This window comes from Malaya genurostris, chromosome 1 (genome assembly GCF_030247185.1).
Source record: "Malaya genurostris strain Urasoe2022 chromosome 1, Malgen_1.1, whole genome shotgun sequence".
Lineage (NCBI taxonomy): Eukaryota > Metazoa > Arthropoda > Insecta > Diptera > Culicidae > Malaya > Malaya genurostris.
Window position 1 is genome coordinate 66,325,729 of NC_080570.1, and position 18,236 is coordinate 66,343,964.

General features: G+C 36.6%; 2 protein-coding genes across 3 annotated transcripts in view; both read left to right on the top strand.

Moving 5' to 3' along the window:
- The window catches only part of LOC131440346 (protein roadkill), a 54,679-nt gene extending 51,437 nt beyond the window's left edge, over positions 1-3,242 (top strand). The window contains exons 4-7 of one of the 2 annotated variants that reach the window (XM_058611581.1): positions 1,981-2,260; positions 2,327-2,504; positions 2,589-2,910; positions 3,095-3,242. In XM_058611581.1, the coding sequence (XP_058467564.1) occupies positions 1,981-2,260; positions 2,327-2,504; positions 2,589-2,910; positions 3,095-3,242 (928 nt within the window). The remainder of the gene's footprint in view (positions 1-1,980; positions 2,261-2,326; positions 2,505-2,588; positions 2,911-3,094) is intronic. The other variant, XM_058611582.1, reaches the window with a different exon arrangement.
- A 6-nt stretch (positions 3,243-3,248) lies between these two features.
- LOC131440347 (uncharacterized) lies at positions 3,249-5,184 on the top strand. Its single transcript, XM_058611583.1, has one exon. It carries the CDS (start codon positions 3,249-3,251, stop codon positions 4,209-4,211), a length of 963 nt encoding a protein of 320 aa, XP_058467566.1. The 3' UTR covers positions 4,212-5,184.
- The last annotated feature ends 13,052 nt before the right edge of the window (positions 5,185-18,236 follow it).

Sequence of the window (18,236 nt, forward strand, 5' to 3'; positions counted from 1 at the left end):
ATCTAAGTTTTTGAAAATCAGTTCAGATATCTTTGAGGTAAATCAAGAGCATATTTTTGTAACATACTCATACTCTCAGACATTTTTTTTTTGGACGAATTGAGTCGAATGATATAAAACATTTGTTCCTGATATCCTCGAATCAAAAGTCGGTTGTCAGCCATAGTATATGAGAAAGGCAAAAATGTTGTAAATTTACTTTGATTTATAGCATGATTCATGCGTTCTAATAAATTTTTAAACCTCGAAACATGTGATGTTATAAGTCCGGGTTTTTGGTTCTCCATACATGGTTGAATCTGTGTATGGTGAGCTAAAATTGAACTAGGGGAACGTGTCACTTGAGCCAATTAGTTCTGATAATTCCATGTAATGTAATAAGTGTCAATTGTGTGTGTGTGTATTTTTCTATGTATTGTCAGTTTGGAATCACAGTACATTTTCATTCTTTTAAACCCGAAAAATGTAAAAATGAATCGACGGGAAACACAAACGACTTTTCTATTATGTTCTATTATTTCTTTTTTTAAAGTTATTTTATAATTTAGCATTTAAGCATAATGTGTTTCCAGAAAGATGTTAAACAGTGGCAATGGAAAAAGTGCAACATTCTGCATTTAATTTTCATGTGTTTCGTTTACATAAAATTCAAATCATACATTAAAAATAAAACTCCCAACTCATGTTGATGTGTCTCGTAGTTCATCTTTCACACTCATTGACTGACGAATCGGCAATGTAAGATTTACTTTCATTTGTTTCATCTGAGCAAAGAGTAAACATTATGCCGTCAATCTTGGCATGAACTGACTTTGTGACATATGGGATTACTATTCAAGTCGTTATATCCAGTGTAATAGCGTGGTTGCCAAACGACTACTAGCGGGCAAACTACAAAGTTCGAAAAAATCTTGTTATTTTAAATCTTATAAGATGCACATAATCGGAGCGTCATATTTCACACAAATTTTTATTCAAGAACATGTAAAATTATGTGATTTGAAAATATGTAATATGTAAGGCTTGAATTCGAACGAAATAAAAAACAAAAGTTCGTTAGCAGCATCGCGACTTGAACCGAGAATCATTAGATCACAAGCACATCGGTTACTCGACTGAACCACGGAGCTCATATTTGTTCATTGAATAATTGATATATATATATATATATATATATATATATATATATATATATATATATATATATATATATATATATATATATATATATATATATATATATATATATATATATATATATATATATATATATATATATATATATATATATATATATATATATATATATATATAAATCCAAACAATGGCACTTGGTAGCCGAATGCAATTTACATTTGGATCTTGTAAAATTTTGTGCGAGTGGAATATTGCGTCATTTGAAAAATTAAGTAGTTATGAATTGTATTGTTTGTAGAATTCTGTCGCCAGTAGAATTCATGATTTTTTTCTGTGCAGATCTCATATTTTTTCCCAGATTTCTACAAGTTATAACAGGGATAACTTTATAAAACTGATCAACATTTCCACAAATTCATATTTACTTCATGCATCACAGATAGTAAACAGATTTTGGATTTTGAAACACAGATATTTATTTCGCTGCGATCCCGAAAAGAATGATGAATTGAGATATTGTCAATTCGATAGAACAAAGAGAAACTGTCATTTTCTCTTATAACCATTTCTAATGTTCTTCTTCACTAGAAACCAGCTAAGCCCTACTTGCTCTTTTTTGACAGTTGTCGATATTCTCCGATTTAACATAATTACATGGTTGCCTGTTGATAAACTGAGTCGAATAAAGCATTACACATTCGCAGTTGGCACTTTAAGGGGGAACTCAGTATAATCACTAAAATATTTTACTAATAAATACTTTAATATACCTAGCAGACGTTTGAAAACTAATTCCAGTCATCCAAATCACTCAACATTTTATTCTTCCGTTCGTCTTTGCAGGTGTTTACGCGTGAATCCCAAGGGCCTGGACGAGGAGAGTAAAGACTACCTATCCCTCTACCTGCTGCTCGTATCCTGCAACAAATCTGAAGTGCGGGCAAAGTTCAAATTTTCGATACTAAACGCAAAACGGGAAGAAACGAAAGCAATGGAATCACAGCGGGCGTACCGGTTCGTCCAGGGCAAGGACTGGGGCTTCAAAAAATTTATCCGGCGAGACTTTTTGCTGGACGAAGCGAACGGTCTACTGCCCGAGGATAAACTTACGATATTCTGCGAGGTGAGTTGCCAGCAGTGGATGGTCTAGAGTTTGTATGATTTTGCTTTTATTCTGTATCGTTTGCAGGTCAGTGTGGTCGCGGATAGCGTCAACATTTCCGGTCAGAGTAACATAATACAATTCAAAGTGCCAGAATGTAAACTATCAGAGGATCTAGGCATCCTATTTGACAATGAAAAATTCAGCGACGTGACGCTGGCAGTCGGCGGACGGGAATTCCAAGCACACAAAGCAATCCTTGCAGGTGAAGATATCGCCGAGAATGACTGGCGCTTGTAATTTGGTTTGCCCACTGGTTTATGATTTTTCTTTCAATTTCTCCCCACAGCACGTAGTCCTGTGTTTGCGGCGATGTTCGAGCATGAGATGGAGGAACGCAAGCAGAATCGTGTAGCAATCACCGACGTCGACCACGAAGTATTAAAGGAGATGCTCCGGTTTATCTACACCGGCAAGGCACCCAATCTGGACAAGATGGCGGATGATCTGCTGGCGGCAGCCGACAAGTACGCCCTCGAAAAGCTGAAAGTGATGTGTGAAGAAGCACTCTGTGTTAATTTATCGGTGGAAACGGCTGCCGAGACGCTGATCCTCGCCGACCTGCACAGCGCCGACCAGCTGAAGGCGCAAACTATAGACTTCATCAACACGTAAGTTGCATTTGGGTTTAGATTGGCTGCAAAGCTAGCTCGAGTACTGAGCACTAAACCTCAACCTTATTCGTTCGCTTAGATTCACAAAAATACTGCAATCGTTTAATTGTTCGCTCTTTTTTTCTTGTTCCAATTCTCGTTCTATCTACCATTCTGATTTCATCGCGCAATATCAACCCAGCAGCCATGCCACCGACGTGATGGACACCGTTGGCTGGAAGAACATGGTGACAACTCACCCGCACCTGATAAACGAAGCATTTCGCGCCCTAGCAACGCAGCAGATACCACCGATCGGACCACCCCGGAAGCGGGTCAAGATGAGCTGAAATAAGATGTTGACATCCGTGCCGTCCGTGATGTCAACGTCGCCGTCACCAACAGCTATCATCACTACTACTACAACCAATAACACAACTTCACCATCATCGTCATCGACGACCTTGTCATCATCAGCATCATCGTCTTGTTTGTTGTCATCATTATCGAACACAAACACCAACGCCGCCATTACCCAACACATCCCATCCACTGCTTCACTGTATCAACTGACCCCATCGGCTGCATCCTCGCCGACCGGTTCGATAGGAGGAGCGGCATCAATCACACCCCACGTACTGCAGCAGGCAGCCGGTACAATCCCTCGGAAGCAGCTTGATCAAGTACTGAACCCCAAAACAACGCCAACGAGCGCTTCCTCGTCTACATCGTCGTCGTCGTCGTCATTACTGATCAATCATCTCACTAGCAACCCTGGCGACGGTCTGCTCAAGCAACAGCTCGTTTGCTATGACTCTAAAATGCCATCTGCATTGGCCAAGGGAACGGGCAAAAAAATCAACCCGTCCCTTTCACATGCATCATCAATCGTCAATGTAAATGACATCGCGGCAGGGCTAGCTAGCGCCGTTGCCGCTGCGGTGGCAGATGCTGTAACCGTTGCCACAATTGGTCGAAATTTAAACCTTAATCTAAGCAACTATTCTCAACTGCGTCAACAGCTAGAGATGCAACAAGCAACCGGTTCGGTAAGCAGTCGCAACAGTGCACCAAACAACAGCAGCAATGCTTCGGAACCACCGTCGTCTGCTGGGTCGGCCGACAGTCAGTTGAAGCAGTTTCTCAACGGCGGCATAAACAGCGTCTCCAACAATCATCATTCCCAACAGTATCAACAGCGCTGGGGAGCCAATTCTGCAGGCAATGGGGCTTCAACTACTTCTGCAGAGCCAACATTGGCGTCCTCGTCGACGTCGGCGACATCCGTTTCAATCCGAAGCGATATTTGTCTCCAGTAGGCTTCGGATAGAGTTTGTGAGCAGCAAGCAACAAAGATGAGAAAAAAAACATATACGCTCCGAAACAACAGAAAACACTGAAAAAACAGTTCTTTGTTTAGAAAATCTAGTTTCAAGATAGTCTCTCGTTAGTAGGATTCTCTTAGTAGTAGTGCATATATATCGGTTATAAAACAAACAAAAACACACGCGAGTAAAATGCAAATGGAAGCAGCAAACAGAAGAAGGAAATATCAACAACTGTTGATGCCGCAGAACATATCTGCAGCTTTGGAACACGAACAAGTTGGAGTTCAAATTGTTTTGTTTCGTTTATTCTTTTTTTTCGTGTATGGGAGAATAGCGTTTGTCACCCACCCACCCCCGTTGGGAGAGCAAGAATCATACGACCGACGAAAAAGTAGAAAGTTTTCTCCCAAGTTTTCTTCTCAAATTGAAACACTTTTCTCACTTGGGCAGGTTGGAAAGGGGTTAGAATGGACAAAAGCAAACCTCTTTCTTTTCGCGCTGAACTGTAAACGCAAAGAACTTGGCTCAATGAGGGAAGTGAAAACATTTTAATTCAAATAAATTAAATTAATTTATACAATGTGATATTTTTTGTCTATATATGTTAGCTAATGTAATATAATAATGAAGCAAAAAAGAACGAGAAGAAACATACGTGGGAGAACAAAACGCAAAAAACGAGGACATCCGACTGAGGAAGTATCAAAGTGAGTCCACCTCTTTCCTTTTTTATCGTTCTGGCAAAAATATCTACTATCCTACTGAACAAAAGCAAAATAATACTATCTGGAAAAATTAACTGTTTTAGCACCGACGACAAGTCACTTAAAATTGTTCAAGTTGGTATATTTTCTTGTGAGTTTTTTTTACTCTTTGCTCCGTTTCTTTACAATACTTTTTGTAAAAAGCTAGTTTTAAAAACAAAAAAGTTCGTTTAGTTGCAAAAAAAAAAAGCAAACAAAAATCATAAGGGCACCTTAAAAACCATAAGAGTTGGGTTCGTTCTTGTCAAGTTCTTTATTTTACAACTTACGCTATAGGTTATTTTTAGTCCCCCTCCAAAATAGGTGTTCAATTGCAAGTAAATCAACGTGAAAAGCATACAACAAATGAAAAAAAAACAACTGGGCTATCGTTGAATGTAGTTATTTGTTTTAGTCGCTACTTTTTAATAAACAACTTGGTAGGTTAAACAAAGCAAACAAAAAACCATGAAAACCAACATTGTTTAAAAATTGATTACAATGCAGCAGACAAAACAAACAGCAACCGAAGCTGAGGCAAATGCATTATTGAGTTTATTTAACACCGTGAGCAAAACATTCAAACCTGAAGTTAAGTAAAAGCAACACAATTTGAAATAAACAAAAAAAACTAAGAATTGATTTAAAGGCTAAAAACGATAAACAAATAAATTTAGTAGCTTCATATGTGATTATAACTCTATGAATAACTATTTCAGAAATACCGTAACAATAAAAGAGACAGTTGAAAATCTACAAGCAGTTTGAATTATTGAATGACCCGAAACCACATGACAGTATCTTTAGACATCTTCAAATGCCACAGCGATTGAAGTCTTGATTTTCTCTGAAATGTGTTTTTTTTATTTTTCTGGACAGCAAAGTGAATTGAATCATTTATCAGTTTCATAAATGTCTACATTTAATGAACCTGGATAGGTTACAAAAGTGTCATAAACAGCCCGGTGGCAAGGATAGGGCGCTCCAGCAAGTGCTATCGTTGCCGACATCTGGGGCATTTAGTAGGCAATCAGAGCGCTCAGAGTATGGTGAACAAACATTCGAGCATTTCAAATCGAGTAAAATCTTAATTTTCTTATCGTAATGATGATATTCTGATCGATAATTTACGGGAAAGTGCGATAAAGGGCACTGAATAAACAAGTAGTTTGTAATATCCAATTTTTTGTTAGCTATTCTTCTTCATTGTTTTGGTTTTTGCAGAATGATGTTGGCCACAGTTTCATGACGTCATAGCAGGGGCTGGTCATAAAGCTCAAGTTTTAAACGAGGCGTTGGTGCTTGAATGCACATAACACATAACTCAACAAGTCTTGGGACTGACACCCAGATGGCGCTATCATTGCCAAATCCATACGACGTTTGTGAAGCACCAGCTTTCATGACACTTCGATTATTCAAAACACAGTGACAGCCATTCAAGTGAAACTACTTTCGTCATTTTCTAAATAATTGATTCAAAACAATTTCGTGTGTTAATTTACCATTGTTTCTCGATGAAAAATTCTGTAAAAGCTCAGCAATGGCTTCAAAAGTGTTATCGTGGCTCTGCTCCATTGCTCCCCCACACCAAAAAGCTTCAATTTGGAGCCCCCTGGTAGTGGACGCAACTAGTCTCAGCGGAAAACATAAAACAAAAAAACACTGGCAATAATAATACTAGAAATACAAATTTAATTTTGATACAAAGTCCGCTGAGATTCTATTTATTCATGGTTTGATGTGCAATTTATTATTTACATAATAAAGTAGAGTCCCAGTGGAAAAGATTTCATTTGTAGGGATCCACAATTTATTTACTACGCTATGTTGGAAAGAAAGTACAAATATATTAGGAAATTAGTTAATATGAAATATGTTGACGATAAATACATTACATTATAAAACAAAAAAACTACATTAGCTAAATATCTCGTTCAGTCTGTGCTTAAAATGGTGCCTTAGTCTAGCCGCAAATGTGGCACGATTGTTTACTCCTCGTATATCAGGCGGAAGTGCATTAGTCTTTGACCAAGGCTTGAACACAAAACAAATTGTTACTACGGCGTGTTGTTCTAGAATGGGATATAGTTGGGAACCGTAGGTTATGGTGAACTGTGGAGTTATGCAAAGTATCATGGATGAATAGCAACGTTTGGACATCACATAAGTAGGTTATTGGTAAAACATTATGGTTTCTGTCAGAGTATAACAATAGACTCGAGAATAGTAAGGGTTTATTGAAAATGATTTTTAGGGATCTGTTTTGTAGAGTTTGGAGTTGCTTCAGATAAGAACTAGCGGCTCGCCCCCACACCGATACCAAGTAGTTGAGCTGTGAATGGATGTAAGCAAAATAAAAATTTAACAGAACACGCTGCGGAACAAAGGACTTGATTCTCCATAAAATATCGCAGTACGACGCCACGTGCTTGGCAACAAACTTTATGTGGTGAGCAGGGCCGGTGAAACATGTTAAGCCCAGGTGGGTAATTTTTTGTACGGGGGGTACGACCCATCATTTCAAAGAATTAATGTATAAGTAGAAATGAGAAAGGTCATTTTTTTAATAAAATTTTGTTTCGGTATAACTTTGCATGAGACACGTCAATTCGCAATCTAAAGTATTTTCGGTATGTTGTTTTGAAACAAAATGGCGCATTTAAACAACGAATATAACATAAAACTACTAACTAGTTTCAAAATCACTGATAGAAGGTGCTGGACTCGTTCGTTCATCCAGTTCTCCATGATCGGAAACCAATGCCTTGGTTTCAACAGACTTCGCACCCGACTCATAGCGTACAGAACCATTGCATGGCATGACTGGTGCTACGATCCTACTGACACTAAGAATCCTTCCAGATCGGGACTCGAACATACGACAACTGGCTCATAAGACCAGCCCCCCTGTTCATTTAACCGCCAACTCATGATCGAGGTCATCAAGAATTTTCTCGAATACGAAGAAACAGCTGAGCTGACATTATGCATCTCGAATCGAGTTGCTCGAAACGATTATTTTTGAAGTCGATTCGACTGAACTGAGGCATTACGTATCGCTTTCGACCTCGTGATCGAGATCCTAACAATGTGGTACTAGATTTTGACTGACGCTCACGCTTAGAAAAAGTTACTCAGAGTTTGAGTACTAGTTACTCATTTTCAAATGATACATGGAAACGTCAAAAATTGAGTAGTTATCATTAATGATATTGAGTAACTCCTACTCTAAATTTGAGTTTAACGCAATAACTCGTTTTTTGTTACTATTCGCAAGATCAGTCTAAAAGTTGTAATAACCATTTGTAGCAACAGGTTGTAAATTTTGTTAGTGAGATCGCGTATTTCGAGGGTGTGTCGCTCAACATAAACGGTGTTGTGTCTGCAAAAACCGGAATGATAAACTCCGTGTTGTGCTTTAGAATGGAACCGAATATGCTCAAATGTCATTAATGAGGAATAAGTGTATGATTGGTGCCTGAGCATAACTGACATGTATGTTAATTTGCGATTGACACACTACTCCAAGCAACCACCACTTGATATATTATTGAGTTCAATTACTTAATATTTTAATACAATACACTCAGAATTAATAATAGAAATAATTTTTTTTTACAAATTTGGTATATGTGAAATAAAATTTCACTCAAAATTTGAGTGATAGTTACTCTATTTTTGGTACATGTACAAATGAAGTATTACTCAGTAAATGAGTAGATTTTACCCAAATATCGTTTCCAGTGGAAAAACTCAAATTTGAGTAACTTCGGAGTTATTCTAAATTAGAGTTGTTCCACTTTTTCTGTAGATGAGTGAGATCTTACTCATTTTTGAGTAACTATTTTTAAGCGTGCTGCTCGAACAGTCATAACCAGAGATGCCATTTATACAGATTTATCTGTATTATACAGATTTTTACATGCACGTACAGATTTAATACAGAGTACAGATTTCTTAAATTTAATACAGATTTATACAGATTACACCAAAAGTATCAAGGAAAAAATTAAACTATCTATTAGTATTTGAGCTATCTGTTAGTGTTTGATTGCAATGACGAGATAAACGTTTAGGAATCAACGTACAAATCACTTTTTTAAATATATATTTTTTGTGCAGATATTTAATGAAGAACACTGAAATCTATTTATATTAAAATTTGTAACTAAATTGAACTTAAAAGTTAGATAAGTCTTGGCATCATGAAACATTATTGCCAGACTGACAATTGTATTACCTGACTTGACGTTGTATATAGGGTTTTGGAAATCCATCTCAACTTATGAAGTGAACATTTTCAAATTAGACAAGTATATGGCACCATAATTCTATTTTTGTTGATAGGAAAAAAACTATAAAATTTCGTCGATGAATATAATATAAGATATGAAATTTAATCTACCACTCTATAACCATAATCTATTGGAATAACACCTTTTAACATAATTGTATTGTAGAAATTTCATTTTATTAGCGAATACAGATAAATACAGATATTTTATACGAATCAATACAGATTTTCTATGAAAATATCTGGCATCTCTGGTCATAACATACATGAAAAAAAAATTAAACTGATTTATTGTTTGGGTATTTTCGATTACATTTATTCAGTTCAAGTACTGAAAAGAAGCAAACTGTTTGTAATACTGCGGTTTTAAGTTGCCGCACGAAATTAACATGAACACATTTCTGAAATTTAAATCAAGAAGCAGATTCGTTTCCACTCCATTTGAAAACGTAAAGAATTTTTTCAAGTGTGTTCTTGTACACAATTTATCGATGAACTTTTGAACTTATAATAAAAAAAAATTCTGTGTTTTTCATGTATTGTTTCAAGTCTAATACAATTTACGTCATCCATATGTGTAGTTTTAATCGAAGGCTTTTAGGTTTTGCTGCTTTCTTTGGAGTATTTTATCATATTTATTAGAAGATATTGCTTTAGCTAATATACCAGGAGCAACCAATTCTTTTTAGTATTTATAATCTATTTAGGTACTATTGAAGAGTCAAATACACGCTAATAGCACGAGATTGTGATGCTTTTGGCATATTCTAAATACTTTCAAGGTGTTTGGACAAATTTTTCCATTTACTTGAGTTAAATATACGGGTAAAACATTATTTGCTCATTGTTATCGAGCGAAGAAGCTTTTTCCTACAATCCGTTTGAGCGACGTTTTCTGTCTACAGAATTCAGAAATTTTATTACAAACTACAGTTACTGGGCATAGGTTAGTTTCGACTTATTTTTGTTATTTTAAGTAAACACCACGCTGCCCTTAATTAATAGTCTAAACAGTTCGACTTGTACATAATATGCCAAACACACAAAATATATATAACGATATACAAAACAATGCATTAAAATAAAGATTATCAATACTAATATGTTTATGAAAATCTAAGATGTTATCGATAACTACCTAAATAAAAAAGAAACGTATTCGAAAACTCATAGCCGATAGTAATAAGGCTTTCGACCATTTCTTATCGAGTTCAGTCGTTCACGAGCTCGATTGTTTTGGTTTCATAATGCTAAAACTTCTCGATAATCTAATACTTCTTCGAATGAAGTCGAACGAAGCTCGATGATCGACTTCGAGTCGAGAACCATAATACGAAACGTGGTCGATTCGATAAAATTTCAGTCGAATCGAGATACATAATGCCACCCCTGATTTTCGATCCAAATGTGTATCGCACGGGTATCGAACGGCGCACGAAACAAATCCATAAACAATTCAGAGATTAGATGTGCTGAGATGGTTAGCACAACAACTGGATATGGTTTTACGATCTTGCGCGAAAATCCATGTTCGGGTGCCATGTTCGCTCACAATAGAACAAAAGCAACAATGAATCAACGATCCAGAGAGCTGTTCGGCACTGTTTAGTCGAAATAAAAAGGATTTCTTGCGTTGGTATGAAACAATGGGCTAAAAATGGATACAACATTTTTCTCCGGGGTCATATCCGCATTCAGACGGAAAAAGCCATCCAAAAACGCAACAGGTAGTTGGAACAATCGTAACGTCAGTTTTTAGATGGTCGGGTTTAATTAACATCGACCATTTTGGAAAGGAACGTACCATCAAAAGTGATCATTTTATTGAATTATTGATGCGTTTAAAAAACAAAATCGAATAAACAGTCTCATAAGAGGAAGAAACAATTATCTTTAACCAAAACAATGCACCGTGCCACAAGTCAATAAAAACAATGGCCAAATTGAACGAATTGGGCTCCGATCTGTTCCTCATCCACCATATTTTCCATAACCTAGCCCCCAGCGACTACTGATCTCAAAAAGACACTCCAAAGAAAAATAATTGGCTGGAATGAGAGAGTCATCGTCGCAACTGAAGCCTATTTTAAGGCAATAAGTAAGAAAAGTTGTTTAACTTCTCTACGGCAACATCAAACGAGTGTAAGTCGACGGTTGAGTACTGTTTTATTTGCATTGATGAGATACTTAAGCTCAACTCCTCTACTAGAAGGTGAATGTTAAGTTACTAAAAGACTTCTGTTTGCTTGTCACTTCTTACCTTACTGTTATATATCTTCACATCCTTACTCTACCTTGGGTACTCGTATTTTATAATTTTGATTTTGCTTATTATTCCGTGTTACAATAAAAATATTCTTATTGGTATAAATTATACTATTATTGCCATTGCCAGGGGTGCGAAAATTTGACATTTTTTTATACTGTTGCCAAGCATAAGACAGTCACTGCCAACGATATGTGCAGCTGCTACGTTCAACAGTAGCCAACTCGCAATGACACGAGAGCTTGGCGCAATCACGAGAGCCACGATACACGACAGCAACATTGAGAGCAGTTAATTTTGTCGCACTCTCTCACAGCAGTCAAAGCCACAGCGTTCGCTTTGTGGTAGTGTAGGTACATACTGGAAAAGTAGCTGCTTTGTTCATTTTTGGTCACGGGTTTCGAGAATGTCACGAGCTCAAAATGTCATGACATTTTCATAACGGGACTGTTATATCCGCTGTGATTGATCTGTGGCGATAAATTTAATGCGAACGGCGGTGTTTTTATTATCGGTTCAATTTCAGTTTTGAAAAAATTCAATCACAAAGCTTGTTCATGCAGATGTTTCAAAAATATTACAATTATTTACATAAATTTCATACACGAAGTATCAGGAGCGCAGCTTTTGCCTTTCTAATATGACGCAAAGGCAAGAAATCTTACAGCAGAGAGAATAAGTTTTGCGCTCCTATTACTTCTACAATTCTTGTTCATGCTAAACGGGTTTCAATTGTTTGGTCGAAAAAGTGCATTCAAATTCTGGAAGTCAAAGCATTTACTTTGCTTTTCTCACTGAACCGCTTCCTTCCAACGGGAGTGCAGAGAAACAAAACACGTAAGGATACACAAAAAACCGTCTGCATTGGGAAGCAAGACTTTCTTGTGCATGTCCCCCTACACCTCATGAGAATCGACATAAAACGAATTTAAAAGTTAAGCCTTGTTGGCGACTGCCTCTCGAAAGTTGTTGAATTTGGAAGGAGCTACTGTTTATTGTGGCTAGCCATTCTCAGATTGAAAAGATTAGAACAGCTATCGATGAGAGCAAACGTCTACATTCACGAGAAAAAATGTCATAAGATCTATGACATTTTTCATCTCCTGCAGTCGTGGCAAAGTACAATCGGCGACTGCTGTCATTTGCGCAGTTTGAATGTCTGCTGTTTCGTGTCATTCTCCAGTACCGTTTGCAACCCTGGCCATTGCTTTTCGCTGGAAACTTCAGGTGGGTAATTACCCACCTTTGGAATTTTCGGGTGGGTAGTACTACCCACCGTACCCACCTCTTTCACCGGCCCTGGTGGTGAGCCCAGGTTAATGTGGGGTCGAAATATGTGCCCAGATACTTGAAATAGTCAACTTTTTCAATAATATTGTGTCCGAGCTGGGGATGATTATGCGTTGGTAAACTTTTCCTTATGGAACGGAAAATCATATACTTAGTCTTTGTGGCATTTAATGATAATAAGTTCGCATTAAAATATTGATCAAGAGTTCTTAAATCACTTTCCATTAAGTAAATAATAGCACTGATGTCACTATCAGGATAGAAAAGAGCTGTGTCGTAGGCGAATAGTCGTGGAGTTCCTTTAAGATGTAAATTACCTATGTCATTAATGTATAAAAGAAACAATAGTGGTCCAATATTACTTCCTTGTGGAACACCAATGTTTATTGGAGCAAGGTTGCTGCTGTCACTTTCGATGGATACAAATTGTTTTCTATTAGTCAAGTAACTACGGATAAAATTTGTTATTGGTTTGCAGAATTTAAATGTACAGACACCGATGATGGTGAACGTTCTAAATGGAATATTTCTCATAGTCTTGAGAGGCAATTTACAATCCTCGGTAAAGAGCCATTGTCGAAAAACGCAAAAACCGGTCAATGTTTTTCATTTCGACTTTCCACGGGTTCTTGTATTGTTATTTTCTCGCAAAGAGTAAAGAAGCCATAATAACCGTAATAACCCACCAAGAAAGCGATTAGATTTTTTGGGCGTTGAGCGGAATACTGAACGAAATACTCTTTCAGTTTGTTGGAACGGTTTATTATTGTTTTTAGTATTAAAAATGCCATATGTCGAAATTCGCTTGAGAAAACAAAAACTGACTCAGAATAGTTTCATCAAATAAACACTTTACACGGAACTGTATACGCAACTAGGGTGTGAGCAAACCGAATACAAGCATCAGGTTCGAAGCAAGCTTCAAGCAAACAGTTTGACAACCGTTAGAGCAGAAACTGGGTTTGGTTTGACCAGTGGTGTTTCTAGAGGGGGGCGCCAAACCAATCCACAGTGGGAAAAAATCTATGAAAACCCTCAAAGAATGCTGTAACTCATGAACAAATTGAGATAGGTCAACAAACTAAAGCTTTTCTCATGTAAAAATGTCCAAGGAATTCAATGGAATGGTTTACAAATGGCCGCACGCAATCCTGCTCGTTTTACCCCAAATGTAAAGCAGTTTTGGGGTTTCCTTTAACATTCGCTCTGTAACTTGAAATGAAGTCGAGTTCGGTATTCTGGAATAGACTACTTTTATGTAAAAAAAAGTCTGAAGAATCGATTAGAAGAACCCACACTGGCCCCACGAAACGTTTTGGTGGCTATTTTGTCCCAATTCATCCATTTCATGAGATCCTTACTGTAAATCGTCCTTGGTAAAACTTCTTGCAAGTTTGCTAAATCTAGCTTATCTTATGTAAAAAAGTCTGGAGAATCTAATGGAAGAACCTGCACTGGTCGTAAGAAACGTTTTTATGACTATTTTACCCTATTTCCTGCATTTTATGGTATTTTATTGTAAATCGTCCTTAAATCTCGGTAAAACTTATTGGAAGTTTACTGAATCTAGCTTATCTTATAGAAAAAAGTCTGTAGAACCGAATGGAAGAACCTACACTGGCCGCACGAAACGTTTTGATGACTAGGGGATGTGAAGGGACGAATTACGTCATACATGGAAAAGTATCGCTCCGTTCCTTACAGTATAAACTTTCACACAAAACGAAATTTATAAATATATGCTATGTCACAATTTCCATTTTAGTCTGAGGCTGCCTGCGTACGAAACAAGTAGCTTGTCTAGTGAATGGTCGACAAAATTGAGCTCGCTTGGTAGTCGCTATTGCACTGTGTATGGTGTGTTGATGTCATTTTCCGTCTGCTGCACACCGCGCTCATTTGAGTATATTGAATACCAATTAGCTGTTGATTTTGATTCTTCGGTAACTAGCAGGCCAATGTAGAACTTACGTTGAGCCGAGTTGAGCGGAAGTCTCTGGGTTAGAGTCAAAAAGCGCTCTTTTCAATAATACAATTTTCTTTCTCTACAGAAAGGCAAACATTAATAAAAATCGTTTGTTGGGCTGGCTACAAGGATCACATTCGGACACATTTTTTTGAAAACCTCTTCACTCTTTTCATGGAAAATCAACGAATTTCATATAACAGATTTCGTTGAAATTCGTTAATTTTCTATGAAAAGCGTGAAAAGGTTTTCCAAAAATGTATCCGAATGTAATCATTATAGCCATCATAAGGTTTAATTGAAAAAAAAAAAATTATATCGTCCCTTTTTTCAGATAATTATAATTGTGAAACATCACAAAACACTTATTTTTCAGAGCTATTTTTGATAAGACTCGGAAAATACTCCGAATTTTTCAGCCATTTTTGCCCTGCAGATAGATAAAAGCTTTTCAAATTTTTCAAAATTTCCATCGAAAATTTCCTAAAACCACCACCGCGCGCATGGTACTTGGATGATGGCCTTAACAAGTTTCAATAGTTCTCAAAGCCATTTTAAAACTTTCAATAGTTCTCAAAAACCATTTTAAACGGTTTTTGCAATGACTGAGCGGAAATATATATTGGAGAAGCCAAGTGAAAGAAAAACTAACAGAAAAGATGAATTTTTGGAAAAAGATACGCTCAGAGACAGAACTCGAACCTGCGTTCTTATGCATTCCGTGCATACGCGCTACCATTTCGCCACTCTGATCTTGTTTTAGCCACACTAAAACTCACAGACATGGTAGCAACGTACATCGAACATGGTCTACATCCTGGCCGTCACCCGACCGACACCTTATATCCAAACATCTTCTCTGTCCATCAAACACTAGTCCTCTCGCTTTATACCTATTTCTCCGATCAAGCATTGAGTAGGAGAGTGTATTTATAATCGCTTGTCACCTTCTTTAATGGTGCCAGTCGCATTTTAAACGAACAATATTGAAAAAACCATTACGTCTCATTTGTATTTCATAACTTTCTGTGATCTTTCCAAAGAACTCAATCAAATTCACCCTTAATAAATCTACTTGACTCGCAAATAGAAGTTATATGAAAAACCGTATGGAAAAATATCACATCCTTTTTCAAATACACTTTTATCGTGTATCTTCGTTTATTTCGGTTTAATTAGGGGCTGGGGTCCACTAGGAGATTGATAGTACCTATTAGCTCTCTCCGGGCTGTACCAGCCTAGATGCCGTGTGGAATCCGGCGGAAAAAAATGAACCAAGAATAGATCCACTGGGTTCCTGCTTCCATGTCGTAAAAGGCGACAATTGCAGGAGTTTTTTTTTCCTTTCAGTTATCAGATATTTTCAATGTTTTACTTCTGATTACTCTATTTTACTAAATCATCTCTTTATTCAACCTATCAATTTCCGTCTAGCTTCGTAGAAAAGTTTTATTAGGAATGATTTCTTCTTCCATGTTATTGATTGTCTTTCAGGATTATAAAATGAATGATAAAAATCAACCATTGCGCAAATCCGTTTATATTACAAAGTTAATAACAGAGATGACATGTATCGGTATATTGAATACATAGTAAAAAACACTTGATATTAATATTTCAAACAGTAAATTAATATTTTTCTCGGTAGCCGTCTGCCCAGATCAACTAATATAACCAATTAATAATTTTAATAAATAATTAAAATAATAAAGCGGAAATAATAAAGAATCAAGACGCGTGTAAAATCTGTTGACCTTTGTTTGGTGATTTAAAATGATTTTATAATAACTGTTTAGAATATTTCAATGCAATGAATCAACTTTTTTGTCTTAATCCTATTCGCTCGTTTATTTTGTATCACGTAGTTTCATTTATAAAAACGTGCTTAATCCACCTAGCAGTGAGATGATACCTTTTTTTTTATCAATCCGCATGTGTTTTTTTTTGCATGACTAAAAGAACGCGAAAGGTAGATGCATAAACGAGTGACTGCATACTCGACAGCCGGCTGTCCGGAGTTTTGTCAATTTCGGAGATTGACTGTTTCGTGCATTATATTGCCAGCACAAAGTAAACACATAAAACGATAATACTTTAAAACATTCTTGGTAGCCGGCTACCCAGAGCAATAAACACATGATAACATTATTAAAACATTTACTAACAAAGTATCCTCTCCTGTGATGCATGTGGGAATGCAGAGGATTCCTCGGTTCTTAGTAGCAACATGCATCGAACTAACAATCCTTTCCCTCCCAAGTAGATCTGCATTAGGACGTGGCCGGCGTCGGTATTGATCAGCATGCATGGTTCAATACAGTTTGCACAGTGTGAAACAATGTGTTATTCCCGAACATGTTACTTCAAAAAATCATTTTGCAATCTCAATTGGTCCAGATCAATAACGGAGTAGCAACACACGGGCGGTCTCTAATGCTAATGCTAATGCTAATGCTAATGCTAATGCTAATGGTAATGCTATCTTCGTTTATTTCGGTTTAATTCTGGAGTTTGAGAAAATGAAATGTTAGACTCAGTTTTTCCACCCATAAAAAAATTAAAATTTCCTCAGTAATTATATTTCCAAAATTAAAAACAATAATTCCAGAGGAAAAATTGCTTTGAAATTCCAAGATCCCAGCTTTGAAAGTAACGAAATAATACTTCCTACGATGTGTTTTACTTAAAATCGCTACTTAGAATAGATCTAAAATTCTTCTCGAATATTCTTCAATATATTATACGTGACGAAAGAGATTAATTATGTCATGTAAATAAAATTAAGTAAATAATATGTCATTTCATAGGAACTTTCAGGCATCAAGTCACTGTTTGGCTTCCGGTCAACTTAAATTGTTTGACTCTCAGGTCTGAAAAATCAGAATTCTTTCTTCTGGTTGGTGTCACCTCACTTGAAATGACACCGATTTTATGGCACAGAAATTTAGTCTATATTGTCACAGTTAGTTTTTGTTTATAGTCCAACGCATTTTCTTTTCACTGGACTAGAAGTGAAAATCTCGCTGTGTGCTCACCCGTCGAGAGTTTCACCGGAAGTGAAATCGGAATTCGACACCTTTACATCAATACGATTGTCAGTTGCATTCGCTGGACACTAATAAGGACATTTCAAATATCGATAAAAAAAATTCGTTGTGAAATATGAAACAAATGTCGGTAAAGAAGACAACATTTTGTACAATTGTAAGGTTTTCGAGCGATATGAGATAGCTGTTACACACTGAAATAAAATAGGGTAGTATTTTGAATGTTCGTTCAGGCATTACACTGTTATAAGGAAATTATGCATTTGATAAATAGGGTAACAGAGGTATTTTGGCCCGCTTTAGGATCGATTTTATTTTGTCCCACTTTGTAAAAATATCCACCAAATGTTTTAATATCTTTGAAAAATCCTTCCGCAATAGGTAATTTAATGTGATTAGCTTCAAAC

Coding starts and splice junctions, on each gene's coding strand:
- LOC131440347 (XM_058611583.1), top strand. CDS start 3,249: ATGTTGACATCCGTGCCGTCCGTGATGTCAACGTCGCCGTCACCAACA.